This window comes from Prionailurus bengalensis, chromosome D2 (genome assembly GCF_016509475.1).
Source record: "Prionailurus bengalensis isolate Pbe53 chromosome D2, Fcat_Pben_1.1_paternal_pri, whole genome shotgun sequence".
Taxonomy (NCBI): Eukaryota; Metazoa; Chordata; class Mammalia; order Carnivora; family Felidae; genus Prionailurus; species Prionailurus bengalensis.
In genome coordinates this window covers 62,890,794-62,909,619 of record NC_057351.1, presented here as the reverse complement: position 1 = coordinate 62,909,619, position 18,826 = coordinate 62,890,794, and the positions used below count along the sequence as shown (strand labels likewise).

The following is an 18,826-nucleotide window of genomic DNA, read 5'->3' as shown; positions in this document are numbered from 1 at the left end:
CTCGCCCCCTACTGGACAGTTTTGGAAAGAAAACATGTCTAAAGACTGAAGTTTTCCATTTGCTTGGATTTTGGACACATGGAAATTTACAATATCTTAAATTCTGTTAGAAATCTTAACTGCTCAATTAGAAGCCTAGCTTCTCAGACGCTGTCAGTAGCCTTCCCAATCAGTGGGTATAAGGTTGCATATTTCCATTTTACAGATGAGGAAACTATGGACCAGATTGAAATGCTTTGGTGTTGGATTCCCTGGGAAAACCCATGGCCTCAGTGGAAACAGAACCCAGTTCTTGAACTCCTTTCGGCCACAGCAAAACAAGTACTCACGTCATGATTTGGGTCTCCACTCCCGCCTCCACCAGAGCCCCGTCAACAAAGAGAGGAACCGAAGTGAAACCATACTTGTCCCAGGAGTGGCCCTCGTCAAAACTCACCCTGGGTTGGAAACAAGTACATGGAAGAGACAGCTGAAAATAAAACGATACTCTTTTGCAACAATTTTTCAGGTTATTAAATTCTCCTCTGTATCTCACTTTCTGGCAGTTTGAATTATCAATAGGCATTAATCTTCAGCATCTCCCTATATTATTATGAGATTTGATCAAAACTGTAATTCCTGTCCCAGGCAGAGATAGCACCAGACTGCAGAAATATTTCAACATATTAGAATCAAAACACACACACACACACACACACACACACACACACACACACATACACACACACACACACCGACACCACCAACCAACCCAAGCAGGAGGACTTAGTGGATGGAGTGTAACGTTTCAAGTACTCAGAATAGAACTGAGGTTCAATTTATAGCACAATCAATTCAGTCCCTGGAGTTTCTGACACAGATAAATTGAGTAGTGCGGGGTGTAGCCTATGGGAGGGGAGGTGTGTGTCTTTCAGATCAAACCTTAAGAAAAGCAATTTCCTATTTGTTCAGAATGAACGTTAGGATCATTTTCCCTCCCCAGTGCCACTTTAAGGAGCTGTTAGAGATGAGTGCTGAGTGTCAAAGACATTCTAGACAATACTATCCCATCTTTTGTCCAGTGCTAAGAGAAAGGTCTGGCCCTTTGTGGACACAGCACCTGAAACTCTTTAAAGAGAAGGTTACTAGTGGAGGAGACTGGGGCAATTCTGAGTGCTTGCTTCTTTTCCTTTCTTGATATTGTCAAGTACCTGACCCTCCTTCTTCCCCAAAGCAGCTTTATTTGCTTTATTCCCTGTGCTCCCTCCTCCTGGCCATATTAATTCTTAATTCTTCCCTGACTCCATAACTCAGGATTCTCTGAGTTCAACTATAGGAACTCTGTAGGCTTTTCCTCTCATAGTGCTGAGTGATAACTTCTTAATGGATCTTAAATCCACCAGTTCAAAACGATAATCTTCAGAGTTCAGGGGTCATGTATGTCTTGTTAATTGAATGCTTTCCTAACACCACCCACACATCTTTATTATAAGATTTCTTACATGATATTACATATACATTTAGATAAATACGTGTCTGATTTTTCCACTGAACTGTGAGCTTTTTGAGGTCAAAGTCCATATTATTCATTTTTGCATTCCTAGCACCTAGCAGAAAAACAGGCACCTAGTTGGCACTATATAAATGTTAAATGAATAAATTAATGAAAGAAATAAAGAATGATTAATCGCACTCTTCCAATCCATCCACTTTTTTCAAGCATGATTTATCTTGGCATTCATGTACTGGCTGCAGGAATCTCTCCATTACTGGTCAACCTACTCAGCCTGTTCTCTACATATCTACTTCTTTGTCTCTCTCAGACTCTCTCTCTCTCTGTCTCTTTCTCTTTGTCTTGTCCTTTCTTAACCAATTTCTGAATTTATGATACACTTAAGTCTATATTCACACAAAAAACGAAAAGCAGACAGTCCAAACTTAAGTTTTTATGAGTTCACAAATTGTGTCTGTCTTGGCTTTTCTAAAATATTGAGTTATTTTTGACATGTAAAAATTATACACATTTAAAGTGTGCCATGTGATATTTTGATATATGTATATATTATGAAAAGATTACCACAATCAGGCTGGTTTCCAGGGGTAGTGGTGAGGAGGCAGGAGGGAGAAATGAGATGTTTCAATGGGTTCAAAGTCTCAGTTATGCAAGATAAATGAGTTCTGGCGATCTAACATGTAACATGATGATGATAGTTAACAATACTGCCTTGGGGCGCCAGGGTGGCTCAGTCATTTAAGCGTCTGACTTCTGCTCAGGTCATGATCTCATGGTTATGATTCGTGAGTTTGAGCCCCATGTCAGGCTCTGTGCTGATGGCTCAGAGCCTGGAGCCTGCTTCAGATTCTGTCTCCCTCTCTCTCTGCCCCTCCCCCACTCACACTCCGTCTCCCAAAAATAAATAAATGTTAAAAAAAATCCCAAAAAACAAAAAAACAATACCTCCTTAACTTTTAAGAATTTGGTCATTTCAGACTTTTTTTTTTTTAAGTAGGCTGAAAGCTACATAATCATCCAAGTGACCGAGAGAAAGTTGGGTAGATATGAACTGCTTTTCTTAAAAATGAGTTTCTTATTTCGAAGGTGAAGATGAAAGCACAATTGGGAATGAACTTCATACCTTTCTTGCCATTGACCTGCTCAGTTCCTAAAATAATCATAGTTGTTTTCGAGTATGTCCTGGCCACTAACTAGTTAACTAGGCAATAGCTCTAGGAGATAAGTAAGCATTTCTTTAGTTATTTGTTTGGGTGACTTTGGATAAACTGGGTTTTATACTGATAGGAAGAAGCCAAAGTGAGATGAAGGCCTCTGTCCTATCTCGTTCTCTGAATTTCCTTACCAGTGAAGATCACTTATTAACACTAGCAGAGAAAATAATGGTGGGTGCTACCAACGTCCCAGGGAAAGAGGAGCCTTCCTACCACTGCCGTTGAGAACAAGGCAGAAGATAGTCATTATTACTTTGTACAGTGGATGAGACACCACAGAGTAGACACGGAGGGACCATCATAGCCTTCTAGCTCTGAGATGGAAGTTCCAAGGAAAAGCCAAGCCCAAGATGAAAAGAAAAACTGGAAAATAAAAGGCCTGTTGTATGAACTGAGTTCATGTGGAAGCAGTAGAAGCATGGGTTAGATGGAAGAATGAGATCAGAAGAGAGACTAAGAAATGCCAAATCCACATGGGAAAGCTAGCATATACAATAACCAAAATCCAAAGAATCCATTACAAACCATGCTTATAAACATGAGCAAGGAGACATCCCTACAGAATCAGGGTGAGGAATGGATCCCGTGATTCTCATTTATGGTCAGCCTACCACTTGGAAGGTCACGACTGTGCCATACTGGTGACTTTATGAGATCAGGAACTTCTAACACTTGAATATTGTGAACTGAGGTAATTATTAAAAACAAAACAAAACAAAACAAAACTCCTGAACAAACTCCAAAAAATATGACATTAGAAAATTTAATCTCTTGGGTATCAGAAATTTGGGTCTGGATGGCCTGCCATTTATGTGAGCTATTCTTTTTTGATTACAGGGAGGTTTTTTTAATGTTTTGAAGTAACTATAGTGAATGGTATCCCCAAGGGATGCACCTTCTTTTCCCTACTCAGTTCAATAACTCATTAATGGCCCAGACAAAGGAATTGGGAATTCTTTATTAGATCCACAGGTGAAACTGAAAATTGTTAGGGTCTCCAATACTTAGACAGGTGTAAAGTTCAAACTGACCTCTAAATAATGGCAAGACAAGAATGCAAAATCAAAATAAAATACACTTCCTTTATAAATATATATGATGCTTAACTGTACCTGGTCTGGCAGTGGCCTCTGTTTAAAGGATCTAGTGGTGAACAAGAAAGGGAAGGCCCTAGTGTAAGTGGAACTTACGTTCTAATTTGAGGACACAAACAATATTCAGACAAATGGATTAAAAATATGAGTTATAAAAAATATGAGTTACAAATAGGTGTCATGAAGACAAATAAAACAAAGTGATGTGGTAGAGAGTGACCACAATAACTACTTTGTATTGAAAGTTTAAGAAAGTCCTCTTTGAAGAGGTTGTATTTCAACTGAGGTCTGAATGATAATAAGGAACAAGCTGATTAGACCCTGGTAAGAGCCATTCCAGAGGTAAGACCTAGTGTGAAAGGAAGTTGCTTTCACAAGGGAGAACAGAAAGATTGCCAATGGCTGTAGATCAGTGGGAAAGTAGATTATAGAAGGAAAACGGAGTCAGAAAACAAGACCAGACAGACTACGAAGGACCTTGTTTCCATCTGCAAGGAGAGAGATATAATTTGCTTTAAATTTAAAACATAATTTTCATTTCTTTATAGTGAATGGATTGTCAGGACTCAAAGTGGATGCAAGGAGATGAGCTGAGGGAAAGTGTAACAATTGTAAGATACCAAGTAAGAACAGGGGCCTGGACAAAGGTTATAGTAGTGGAGAAAGAGATGGAAAAGATACTTTTAGAGGTGGAGGCAATATAATGTATACAGGTTGCTTCAGCAAAGGAAATAAATCATGGACAACTGATTTTTAGGGTTAAGCTGTTGAGATGGGGAAAAGGGATGAAAAGGAGATGCAAAGCTTTTTTTGTTTGTTTTTATTTGGTCCACATCAAGGTTTAGGTGCTTTTTGAACTTCCAGGTTGAGACATTGTCAAGGAGACTTTTGGATGGATGGATCTAAACTTCTGGGGAGTAATCAATGTTGGCAATGTAGATTTAGAAGTCACTTATAAGGTAGGACCAACTTAAAACAGAATGCTTAATTAGAAAAAAAAAAAAAAAAGCTCCATAGTCAGAGAAAGGAAAAGAAGAACTAATGGTAAGCTCAAGCTGAAAACAACTGGGGTCATTGTCAATCATACTTTCTAGAAATGATGCTATTATAAGAGGTAATCAAGCCACGGTGAGTCTATGTGAGTCTACTATGTGTTCACAGATAGCTAACATGCATAATAGAAAAAACTATCCTTCTATTAAATCCTAAATACTCTGTTTAGTTACAACCATTGTAGAGAAACTGACATTCAATGTGATTAAAGGTAAAAAAAAAAAAAACAGGTTGTTCTGAAAACAGTTTATATGAATTGAAGATAGCTTAGGGTAAAGAAGAATAGAGCTGAATTAATTATCATGTCTTTTACTTTTTTTTTTTAGTAAGAAAGCTTTAGTTAAACAAAACGCTATTTGTTGACTACTGAAAAGGGGCAATGTCTGTGAAAGAAATAAGTAGTTGGATGCATAAAAATATCAATTAAAAATACAGATAAAAGAGAAAATATTTCCATTCTCATAATGGTTTTAAAGAGAATAGTCAAATATTTTTGCACAATAATTTAAGCTCCCAAGTATTTGTCTTGTTCGTTTTTATAGCGCAGCCCTTAAACTAAAGCTGGATAGATAGTATATGCTCAATGAATGCAAAGTGCATAAATGCATAAAATCAGTCTTGAGCTGCATATCTGATCATTTTGTAGAGCCTAGGAAGGTTAGACAAAGAGACCTCTTGAGGTCCTTTCCAGCTATATAATTCTTTAATTATGTGCAATTCTGGATCCCACTTATTCAGTATAGCTCTGGGCAGCAGAACAGGTAATGGTGGACATTAATTATAGTAGGTTCACTGCTGCTCAACCTAAAAACAATCATTTAACAGCTAAAGACATTATACAAGATGGGGAAATCTCTGTCTTGGGTATATGTGAGTTGCTTAGCACTGCAGTATTGTGGTGAAGTAGGGGGATCCTCTGGGGTGTCCAAGAGGTGTCTACTACACTAGGTGTGAAACCAGACTACACATTCTCTCAGACCCTTCCTTATTCCAGCATCTATGACTTTATAATACTGAGATGAGATCCACTAAAAGGAAGATATCTTCCAAGGACAACGAAGTCCTCCCCAGAGAATCAGTGTCCTCCCTTTGGTGAGGTACATTGTTCCATCTTATTTTGTCACAAACACATGAGGTGGTAACATTTTAGCCACCTGGAAGTTCTTCACAATAGCACACGTACTTTCCCTTTTCAGAGGCATGTATGGTTGGAACTGTTGTTTTCATGTGAATGTTTTTCTGAACAAAATACTAACACTCACAGCCATTTATAGAAAAACAAAGGAACAAAAAAGGCCAGGTGATGTTTCATTTCCTGTTTCCAAGAACATCCTATTGAAAGGAGACACTGACAGCTTGTCAGGGCAAGCAAACAGTAGGACCCCAATCTACCTGCAGATTAGTAGCTCTGACTATTTTGAGTTTTCATTAGAGCACTGCATTCCATAGGGCTCCATTATTCACTTTACCCTAATGCATCTATGGTATAAAGATAATGCTGGATGCAGGGCTTACCTGAAATAGCACTTAGGTTCTAATCTCTATGCATCCAAGAGTACACGGTCACAAATAGATGGGTTCATTTGTATGCTGTTTTGTCTTCATGCATATCTAGCTACCTATCATTTCAATTTATGGGAAACAGCATGCCTTATTAGCCTAGCTAAAGTTTCCTCAGCTTTTCAATTATGACTCCTATTTTCTCTGAAAGGCAATGTAGCTATTATTTAAATTTGAGAACCACTATACCCTTGTGTGAGAGCGTGTAGGCTGGTGTTGTTTTTTTCTATGTGAATATATATACATCTATGTACAAAATGATGTCAGTTTGAGGCCTACACAGAAAATGACAATGAACTGATTAGTTAACTTTTCTTCCACTTAAAATGAGCTACTTGTTTACCTTGAAAGCTGTGACTTAATTAGAAGCTACTGGTGATGAAGAAACTGCTTGTGTTTCACAAGCTTGCAGTTCATAAGCAGGAGACAAATATCAGTCAAGAATTTCATAAGGGAACATTGATGATAATGACATGGTCAAGTCCTTACAAAATACTCACTTAGCCTTTGAAAGAGAAGTGCAAAGGAGAATTCTTGAATAAGGTATTTCTTATTGTGTTCTAACACATCACCCCAATAGCTGGTATTTAACCATTGCAGAGATGATTTCAGAGACTGGCATTCATAGGTAGGCAAGCAAGTAGGAATCATGGGTGGCGTCCAAGTTCAGGGAAATATTTGTAGTATTTATGACAAACAGCAGTGTCAACATCCTTTAAATGGAGAAAATGCTATCTCAAAAGTTTCATTTGAAAAATACTTTGTAACTTGGAGTAGGCAAGCAAATGGAAGGTAGTATTACCACTGTTACTGTAAGAGGAAATTCAACGTGAATGCAGCTATTTTCTCCTGAGCTTTGAAAACATTTTCTAACAAACAAACAGATATTTCATGGAACAAGGGAAAACTCAAACTTTGTATTGAGGATTTTGAGAGACATGATTTTGTCCTACTTACGTATCCCTGAAAGAATATTAAGAAGTTTTCCCAGCATGCATGGTTTCCCTCCAAAAATTCCCAGATAAATGCTCCTTTGGGAAGTGATCAGGTCTTGGGTGGGAAAGAACTGCAGAACAGACTGAACAGTCAGACGTAAGGATGGTAAGATGAACCAAAACCAAAACTCTCTAGTTCATGCCAAATACCCTCTCCTTTTCTGTACCCCAAAGGAAACAACACCACCAAATTCCTCTTTTCCTTAGAATAAGGAAACTGTTGTGCAAAAGGGTCTAGAAATCAACCACTAAGTAAGTACTAGGTTCCTATGATAATGGAGAAAGAGCAGGAGGGTGATGGTCAAGTGTGAGATGGGGCTATTGCCCCCCTTCTCTCAAGACTTAAGTGGAGGAAATCTGCTCAGCTATATCTGTCTGCAGGGCATTTATCAATTCTCTTATTGAGACATAAGTGAAATTTTTTGATAGGGGCTAAAGATGTTGCCTTTCTTGGTGAAAAAAACAAATAAACAAATGAATGTGTTTTAAGAGTCAAGTAATCCTTTCGGAGAGTTCAAGTCCTACTCTATCCTCAGTGGAGAAACTCTTCCCTCCACAAAGACGCAGGTCTTTGCAATAAAAGAGATTACTTACAGGTTCAACCTGGGATTTAAGCTCCAATGAGTCCTACCCACCCTAACTTACTCAGATTCTTGATTCCAATCAGATATATTTTCTTAACACTCCCCAATTTTCCTGAATCCCAGGTTTTGGTAGGGGTTTCCCTTCCCTTGACTGCTTTCATCAGTCCTCTGACTCCTGGCATCTTTTTCTCAAAAATCAACTCTCCTGTCACCATCTGCACGAAGATCCCTTACACACTGGGCAGGACTCCATCCTGCACTAAGATCCCAACAACGCACCGGGCCAGCATGCTTTAGCAGGCATTGCTTGGATTTCTGGTGACATATAGACTGTCTAAGCTCCTTATCTTGACTATGATCTCCTAGAGAGCTAGGACCATGTGATAAGCCTCTGTACACTCAGTAAAGATCTGGAAAATTCAGTTAAAACAGAAGAGCATCCATAGCAGAGACCCAACCTAGTGCTGCCAGGTACTAGCTGTGTAGCCTTGAGCAAAGTATTTATTATGTCTGCATTTCAATGCTATTATAATTATGTGATAAAAAGAGTACCCACATACCTAGTGTTGTGTCAAGAACTAACTTAGTTAACTTACTAAAGGGTTTAGAATGCTGTCTGGAATGTAAGAATTCCTCAAAAAATTTTGTCATTAGCGTAAGTAATTTCGGTCTTCTGATTGTACCCAAAAAGTATATAATCAGTAGTAACAGGGTGATAAACAATTACAATGGGAACCTTTACACGTTCATTCATCAGTTAGTACTTTTCCTTACAAATGGCTCCATGTATCATTTCAAAATTCAATCTCATAATCTCATAGGAAAATATAGCAGTTGGTAAAACCATTGGACTTCATGCTAACTTCAGCTCTAAGAAACTGACCATATTTGACTATTTTCATCCCCCAAAAATGGCAAGTTCATATGGTTTAACCCAATAAAAGGACAAACTGAGAGAAAACTTTTTAAGTCCTTCCAAGGTGGCTGAAGCCTAAATTTGGCACCTGGGAATCCTATGCCTCTTCCTGATTACAGTCTGATACTTCCCAGTAAAACTCTTACTTTAAAAGGGATAGTCTCCCAAAATCAAGGGTCTGGGAGTTAAGCCAGAGTCCATCCTCCAACTTGTGGTTCACCCCAACAACTGTACTCGGGATAGTACCCTCTACTCCCAAATATTCAGTCTCAAATATTCACTTTGCTGCATGTGAAGTCCGAAATCCTTTCCCTTCAGCATATAAATGCACATGATACTTACTTATCTCCTGCCAAAAGCAAGAACAAACAACAGCATCAGTCGTCCTCACCATCATCATCATCATCATCATCATCATCATCATCATCATCATATATTCTCACAGATCTTTGTCCTCACTGGAGGGTCTTGCATATATACACACAACCTCATTCCATAATCTACTTTACTGAGAAGAGTTATCTCCACTGTCTCCATTTTACTCCATTGCTTATCATTCATTCATTACTCATTTCATTCATAAATCTATTGCAATCTGTCTTTCAACCCCACTTTTCTTTTTAATTTTTTTTTTAATAAATTTTTTTTTTCAACGTTTATTTATTTTTGGGACAGAGAGAGACAGAGCATGAACGGGGGAGGGGCAGAGAGAGAGGGAGACACAGAATCGGAAACAGGCTCCAGGCTCTGAGCCATCAGCCCAGAGTCCGACGCGGGGCTTGAACTCACGGACCGCGAGATTGGGACCTGGCTGAAGTCGGACGCCCAACCGACTGCACCACCCAGGCGCCCCTCCCACTTCTCTTTTGAATCTACTCTAACAAAGTATAGTTTGAACTCCTCTACTACTCTACATTGATTAATCCTACATTTTTTTTATTCCATAACTAATTTGGTCCAATTATAGAATTTGGTGCTATTGATCACCCCTTTCTTCAGCATCCATGAAAACATTTCTCCTGTTTTTTTTTTTTTTTTTGCTTTTTTTTTTCTTTTTGGCTACTTCTTCTTTGTTCCATAATTTATTTCCCATTCTGTATGTTGATATTCAACCATGTCCATACAAATCCCTGATTTCTCCTTGTTGTACCTATCCTCCTGAGCCATTGAGCCCACTGCCATGGCTTTACCCATCATCTAATGGCTAATGACTCCAAGTCTAGAGTGTCAGCTCAGACCGCTGTCCTGACCTTCAGATGAATATATCTGACAAATAATCATCATCTCTGCTTGAATATTCACAGACATCTCAAACCCAACTTATCTAGAACTGAAATTAGTATCTGCTACATGAACCTAAGTTTCTTGCAGCAATTTCTATATCCTGTATTTTGGATTCTTAATCTTGGCTGCTTGAACCCACATGTCCTTCCAGCTCTTTTCTGCCTTATCTGAGCACCATTTCTACCACCCTATTCTATTTATCATACCTCCCCATCTAAATTATCTGGTCTACTGCTACGTAAGAGTTAGATGATGGAATGTATATTAAATGGATGGATGGGTGAATAAATGGATGAGGAAATGGGTAGATGGGTACAAAGTCATGCAGAAAAACTTGTCCCAACACTTTCCACTAAAAGGAAAAAAAAAGCTTATTAATAGGGTAGGGAGCTGTCCTTACCACAAATGCCTGACTGGCAGAGGTGTGTGTTTCATGGCCACGAGGGCGCCACCCCAGTCTAGGAACCAGACATTGTACTCTTCATCAAAGATCTGGAACAACAACAACAACAACAACAACAATCATAGCAATGCCTCACATTTGCACAGGGCTTGTTACAAAGTCTTTCACATACATCGTTTCCTCTAGGTTCTGAGTCTTCCAACAACCCTACCAGGGAGTTTGGCAAGTACTATCATCCTCACTCAATAGATAAGGACATGGACTTACAGAGAGCAAATAACTCTCCCTAGTTCACTGAAACGGAATTTCCAGGGATCCTTCCACTAGTATTGTGTCCAGTGTGTAATACAGTGTGCTACAAGAAGACGAGACAAGATGCATGCTCAGCTAGGTAACCCAAAGGAAAATATGACTTAAAAATGTTTACCCATCTTTGCATTTTGAGTAACTCACTACTCAGTTCTCTCCTTTCTCAACTATTCAGGTTTTTGCTAATTTATAAATGTTCTGTCCCTTACAGTGTTGTTCATAAATTATCTAGGAATGTAAAGACAATTTCTCTAGACATGATGACTGAGTTATTAGACTGAGACACTGCCTCCTAGGTTTCCGTGCAAGCTGGATGAAGGCCTAAGTTTGGCCCTTGCAGATTCTGAAGGTGTATTGGAATACAGTGCTTCCAGGGATGTAGAGTTATCCATTCTTTGATTCATCCTTTTGTCCATTACTCATTTCATGCAACCATTAATTCATTCAAGCATTCAGTGATCCATTCATCCATAGGCATTTCCTAAGTGTCTACTATGATGCCAGGCTCTGAGCTATGAGAACTTCAGAGGTAATCCCACACAACTCAATGCTTCTATTATATACAACTATCATATCTCCAACCTGAAACAGGAAAAAAAAAACATTTCTCTAGCAGAGAACCAACCTCCTACCATAGATCTTCTAGAAGAAACTAGAATTGGATAATCCCTCTAGCTCTTAACCACTGGTGGTGGCTCTTACAGCCTAGAAGGAGAGGTTGGGATGCTGGGTTAAGTGAGACATAGTAGAAAAAGTGAGGAGTCTAAACATATTTAAAAGGGAGAGAATAGGAGGGATGGGGTCTGCCTTAGGGAACGCCATGGAGGAAAACCTAACCTCCCAACTGGTTTCCTTTCTCACATTTGTCTTTTAAGAAAATAAGAATGTCCATACTAATGGTAGTATTAATGTAAAAAGGACCTCAGGGTGATTCATTTATATATCATATATAAACATGAACTTTGGGCTTACAATGACAGCATTTTCTTTCCCGAGCTCAAAGGTAGGCTCTGTGATAATCCACATAATGGAGATGCTGGATTTAAGTGTGAGGCTGAGGAGTACAAGAAGATTCTTGCCATGGGGAAAAGAAAAAAGTCATTATCTACACTTTCCTCTCTATCATTTTGGCCAATGCTAACAAGTGTCCTGTACAGTAATGGAGTGGAAACTGAAATCCTTAGCTATTTACAAAAAGAGAAAAGAAAACCAAAGTAGTGACAACACAAGGAAGGGATGTTGCGGTGGTCACCTGGCCAGGTGAGCTATTTCTTGAGTGGGAGGGACAATGGTTTGTTGTTGGGAGTTTATATACCAGAAGAGTTGATGTTCCAGTTTCCATCCAAATTTAACACTTAAAAGAGTTTATCTTGGGGCTGCTGGGTGGCTCCATCAGTTAAGTGTCCAACTCTTGATATTGATTCAGGTCATGATCTCATGGTTCATGGGATCAAGCCCCGTGTCAGGTCCACACTTACAGCATGGAGCCTGCGTGGGATTCTCTCTCTCTCCTTCTCTCTCTCTCTGCCCCTCACCTGCTCACACTTTCTCTAAAAATAAATTCAAAAAATTATAAAAAGTGATTATCTTATATTCTGAAGGTATGTTCTTAATTATGTGTCCTCTCCTCATCTGCCTGATTCTGGCCTTGTGGGTAGGAACCTTAACTTATTCTTTGTCGTATGCCTTATAATACTTAAAATAGCTGGTTGTAAGTATTAGTCCTATGTAAATTTTTCTCTTGATAGTGATAGTGGTGACAGCGGTGGCAATGGGGGTGGTGATGATGATGCTGGTGATGGTGATGACATTTCACTAAGGGATCCAAACAGGAACTTGTCCAACTAGACTGCAGATGATGGCTTCCCCTTCACCAAGACATTCAGTGCTCTTCCTTTGTCTTCCTCAGGTAAAAACCTTCTCATCTTTAAGACTTACTAAAATGTCAACTCTTCTTGTTAAGTCTTTCCCAGTTTCCTCAAGTAGAATCAATTCTTCCCTTTACTCTGCAGGCTAAAAATGCCACGAAAATAATTCAATCACTCTGAACTCCAGTTAGTTATTTACGAAACTATTTTATCTACTTAATTTTGAACTCTTTGAGGAAAGGGACCCCAAAATATTCAACTGCCTCCTCAGTTTTGTACTTGACACCTAGCTGACATTGTATAAATCTGTGTTGTTCAATACAGTAGCCACATGAGACGATTTAAATTTAAATTGATTAAAATAAATAAAATAAAAAAATTTAGTTCTTCTGTCACACTAGCCACATCTCAAGTGTTCAGTAGCCACTTGGGATGGCACAGACACAGAACATTTACATCACTGCTGAAACTTCTATTGGACAGTGTGCTACAAATGTGTATACAATTGAGTTAATTTTTCATGTAGTCATGTATTTATTAAGCTGCTTCATACTTACTTAAGGCTGGGCCTACATATTATTTAAATCACAAGAGATTTCAACAGCCTTGGGTTTTTATTATCCTAACCTATTCATCTTGTAGATAAAGAAACAGACCCTGAAAGGTAAAGGGACCTATCTGGGCAGATAGGTCCCATGGCACATTAACGATAGAAATGATTTCACCGGTTGTATCCCCAGAAACTAGCACAGTACTTAGCATCTGGTGGCTGTTCCATACTTATCACTGAATGAAAGAATGGAAAAAAATGGGAAAATTCCAGTTTTTCATATTCCTTACCCAATACTTCCATTTTACCCCCCTGTCCATCTGTCAGGAAAATGGACCAAACTGAACAGGTAGTTCAATATTTTTTGCAACCACAAAGTCATAATGAGCCCGAGAATCTATAGGAAAAAGAGATGTTGACAGAACTTGCCCTAAATGCCTCTTCCCTGTTCCCAATTCTCCCAGTTACCTGTCGCCATGTGTTGCCCCCATCAGAAGAGATGAACACACCAATATCAGTATATGAGAGCTCCGGGCCAATGTTGCCTGAAACATAAGCACATCATTTGCAATTACTTGCAGATTTGGGACTGAGGGTAGGGGTCGCAGAGGGTAATGATTTTCTAAGTATGTTTAGAGTTGATTTGTGCAGTGTCTTTATTGGTGTCATATCAAAAACACAGCAAGAAGAAAAAATGTAATATGGGAACACAAGTAAATAATATTACAGGAATTCATCTTTAAATGGTAAGACTCAAAGACCCAGTATTAATGAGCTTGGATCTCTTGAACTATTCATGCTTTTACCAATAGTCTCTTAAAATTTATTTTTATAGGCATTTTCTGAAGGTGGCAGAGTGGAACAATAGATATGCATGGAGAAGTTGGGCCTAAGGATACCTTCCTCCTCATGGATAATTTTAGCCTAAGGAAAACTGGTGTGTTTGTGTGTGTGTGTGTGTGTGTTTACATGTGAGTGTATATCCAACTCAAACATGTCCACCTGTCTCTTGGGTGCCACACAGATGAATGACCCCATATTAACGACCACGTAACCAAATTTATAGGGTGGCCAGAATAAAATGACTATCCTCAGCAGATCATGGCTATCGAGCACTGCAGGAGAAATCATCTGGTTTGTGCCACACTTACTGCCTCCTCCATCACTTCACAACTTCATGCTCTCTCCCCTTCTTTTCCTTCCCTTGAGCATCATCACCCAGTGGTTATACTTATTAAAAGAGGAAATGATCAAGATTTTCTGGTCCACGTATGTTGCCCAAGGTTCCCCAATGGGCATCCCCCACCTCAGAGCCCAGAATAGTGCCCCAAATGCAGTAGTTAACTGATCAATAAATAATTGTGGAATGGATGAATGAGTCAACAAATGATTAAATCACGTTCTGATATTGATGTGTATTTGGGGACATATCAAGCACCAGGAGAGTACCCTAAAGATGTAAGAATTTATCATTTTGGCTGATATTTTTTTCTTTAAAAATAGCAGGAAAGGAATGTTAGCTCCCACACATCTGTAGCCTAAATAAGAGCACAATAAAAATGCAATAATGAAAATGTTAATTGAGCTCCTGACATTTAATGCTTCAAAATGAGAAATTAAAGCCAGGCTACAGCTTGTCAAGCTCCCATCAGCACCAGGGAGCACACAGCTAGCCAACTTGTTTTGACACTCTGGCTTCCAAAAATAACCCCAGGGCTCAGGGCTCAGGCAATAGGTGTGAGTGGAGTGAAGAGAGGCACCATGAGCAGCTCTGTGGAGATCTGTCTGGAATCTGGAATTCAACTCTCTAGATACAGGTTTTGGAAGAAAGAAAGGAGGGATGGGGCAGACAATATCAACTCGTGTCGTTTGGGGATGGCTGCCTGGAGCATTGTGACAAGAAGGATTCTGAAGTCATATTTAGTCTCAAGAGAACAGAGTATAGGGATCAATCAGGAATGTCTACCAAGGTGGCAAAGAGCTAGAGACAGGCACAGGAGCACAGTCACCCTTGATCTGGAATCTGCTATTCCTGTAATGGCTTCTTAGGGTCTGTCTCATCACCTCGTGCTCTCTGTAGGAGCTGGTTCTGTCATCTTCCTAAGCCCCTCTCTTTCAAAGCTCCACCAGACTGACTTTGGAGGTTCTGTGATGATGAGAATCCAAGGCTCACAGCAATGTCTTTTTCTGGAAACATCTTCCACCAACTGAAAGGAGCCCTTAAAAAATTGCTACTGAGCACAAGAACCAAAAAAGTTGGTTCCCAGATGAAGGGACAGAAAAGATGTCTCCAAGACAACTGGATATCAGAACACAGGCAGTCCCTAAATGGCCCTATGGGGAATCCCTGACAGGAAGAATCTGGGTTATGGTGTCAGATAAGGAAGATTTGAATAAGGCGCCTTCCTGGCTGACGTGGGACTGCGAAGCTCACCAAAGTGACCTCTGATCTGATTAGAAGAGGATGTAGCTGTTCCTCACTTAAGAGATGTGATGGGAAAGGGGAAGGGGAGAGACACAGAGAAGAACACAAAGCTTCTCTCACCAATGGCTTATCTGGTCAGTCCTGGAGGCTCTACTGCCCTTTTGGAAGCTTTAAACAACTTGTAAAAATTCCCATTTCCTCTCAAAGCTACCTTTCTCTGCTCCTTAAACACTTGTGCTAAGAAAAAAAAAAAAGGAAGAAAGAAAGAAAGAGAAAGAAAGAAAGAAAGAGAGAGAGAGAAAGAAAAGAAAGCAAGGAAGGAAGGAAGGAAGGAAGGAAGGAAGGAAGGAAGGAAGAAAGAAAGAAAGAAAGAAAGAAAGAAAGAAAGAAAGAAAGAAAGAAAGAAAGAAAAAGAAAGAAAGAAAGAAAAGAGATAATTTTGGGGTCTCGCTAGCACAGATACCCATTCAGGGGACTAAGGGCTCGGTGAAAAGATGGAAAAGGAAGCAGACGGGGCACAACCCACTGCAGGGAGGAGAGCGCCCCCATGGAGCTTCAGTTCACAGGAAGCTTGGTAGGGAGCCCGGGGTATCTTGCAACTGGCAGGTGAAGGGGCTCAGGACTAGACTTGGAACCAGACAGAGTGTTGGTGTGGGCACAATACCTCTTCCTCTTCCTCCTCCATCTCCTCATCTGTAAATGAAGGAGAGTCATCACCTCTTTCACATCCTAGCACTGTTGTGCAATGGAGGCACGGAGAGCGCTTTGCACACTGCAAGGCACTGTGAAGATGTAGGGTCTTGACACCTTGCTTGAAAACACAGTGGTAAGAATATGTAGAGCCCTAGTATCCCCACTCTGCTAAAAGCAACTGTCAAACTCTCCAGACTGGCATTCTATCTGCCCTCTGAGATGGACTCAACAGGAGTTGGAGACAAATCCTTTCCTCCATGCAGCTCCCCCAAGAATACACCTCAGGGCAAAGAGGAAGAGGCAGTGAGCACCAGGGGCGGAGGGAAGGGGGCCCAGGGTCACAGGCACCTGGAGGCAGGTGAAATGCCTGGACATGGGAAAGGGCCCTAGAGACAGGCTCCATGCAGGCCACTGAGGGCACCCGTGGCTGACTTCATAATTGTTTTCCTGATAACAAACAACCTCCCAGGGAGAGCTGGCAAGCAGGCTAAGCAGAAGCTGGGAACATGAAGGCATGTGCTAGACATCTAGCTCTGGCTTTTTGTCAGACTCTCCTCGGCTGTGTTATAGCCTTCCCAAAGTCCCAGGGACATTTTTATGGAAAAGAGCCATACAAAGTTATGAGAGTTACAAAGGGGAGAAAAAAAGGCATTAGTAAATTCTGGTACACAGTTGACCCTTGAATAACATGAATTTGAACTGCGCAGGTCCACTTATGTGTGATTTTTTTTTTCCAGTAATACAGTACAGTGCTATAAATGCATTTTCTCTTTCTCATGATTTAATTTTTTTAATATGAAATTTATTGTCAAATTGGTTTCCATACAACACCCAGTGCTCATTCCAACAGGTGACCTCCTCAATACCCATCACCCACCCTCCCATCCCTCCCACCCCCAATCAACCCTCAGTTTATTCTTTTCTTAATAACATTTTCTTTTCTCTAGCCTACTTTATTATAAGAATACAGTAGTAATACGTATGACATGAAAAATACATGCTAATCAACTGTTTGTTATTGGTAAGGCTTCTGGTCAACACTAGGTTATTAGTAGTTAAGTTTCAGGGACTCAAATGTTATATGTGGATTTTTGATGATGCAGGGATTGGCGCCCCCAACTCCCCCTGTTGTTCAAGGGTCAAGTGTCTACAAATAAAAACTTTCCAAAACAAATCTATAATGTCTCCATGTGTGTCAATTTATAAAGACTTAACATTTGACTAATTTAGAAACACATAATGGTCACAGGTAATAACTAAACTAATCCTACCTCACTGTATTCTGAGTACTCTGCTGGGGGTCTTATGGACACTCTCTTCTAATTCTTACAAGCCCCCCACAAGGTAGGGGGGGAAAGTCTGTCTTATAAATAGGAAAACGAAGCCCAGTGGTTGAAGAACTAAGCCAAATTCATAAGGCTAGTGAGTGTCAGAGCTCATCTCGGAAAGCAGGACAACAAGGAGTGTATTCATTCATTCAGTGCATGCATAGTGTATGCATATGATTTATGGGTTCTGTTGAAGGAGATGCCCAAATCATACATAGTCTTCTGATGCAAGATGAACAGGGCTAAACTGTAATATTACTGATGATAACAGGTAACGTGTATTGAGTACTCGCTATGTCCTAGGCACTGTTCGAGTGCCTTAAATCCAGTTCTTCATTGAATCCTTCAATTCTGTTATGTCAATACTGTTAATCCCACTTCACCAAGGAAAACACTGAAGTTCAGAGTGGTTAAGCCACATAGGACAATGCCTGGCTACATAGTTAACATGCTAAATAATATTACTTTGATTATTGATTACTGTTTTCCATGTTCCTCCTACTCCACCCCAGGATGTCCTGTAGGCCTTGAGGAAAAGTAGAGAGTATTGCAGTCCCTGAGTTGAGAGGTTCAGCCCCCAAGGATTGGGGGTTTGGGGATCACTCCCCAAGCCAGAACAGTAACAGAGCCTGCCGTCATCACTCACTATCTTGGGCGGAAGCCAGTCCTGAAGCCAATGGTGTTAAATATGGGGAGCCAATCCCTACGGGGTTGAGAGAAATGGACTGGAATGCTAGAGGGCTACACTTGCTGCAAATCTGATCAGTGTGGTCAGTCATGGATGGTATTTAGAAGTTCATGCAGCTGGAGCCAAGGAGAAGGAAGTCTTGTCTAGGAGGGCAGTAACTCCAGGAGCCAGAGCTTTGAGTTGATAAGACAGTACAGAATATACCATCTCAGGAAGTCACTGTGAATTTATCTTCTCTCATTAGAAAAGAGCCTAACACCAGAGCTCTAACTTCTGAGATTAGAAGCCTGCCTTGCCTTATGCCATCAATGTATTCCTGAAAAGGTACATGTAAATCAAATGCATGCTAATCAGAACACATTCCCCAGAG

The 18,826-nt window shown here is 40.1% G+C and overlaps 1 protein-coding gene across 1 annotated transcript in view; it reads right to left on the bottom strand.

Annotated features, from left to right (window-relative positions):
• SORCS3 (sortilin related VPS10 domain containing receptor 3) overlaps positions 1–18,826 on the bottom strand; it is a 591,280-nt gene that overhangs the window by 75,851 nt on the left and 496,603 nt on the right. Inside the window, exons 12-14 of the mRNA XM_043597460.1 lie at positions 13,791–13,867; positions 10,593–10,684; positions 330–437 (exon numbers count right to left, since the gene is read on the bottom strand). Coding sequence (XP_043453395.1) covers positions 330–437; positions 10,593–10,684; positions 13,791–13,867 — 277 coding nt within the window. The remainder of the gene's footprint in view (positions 1–329; positions 438–10,592; positions 10,685–13,790; positions 13,868–18,826) is intronic.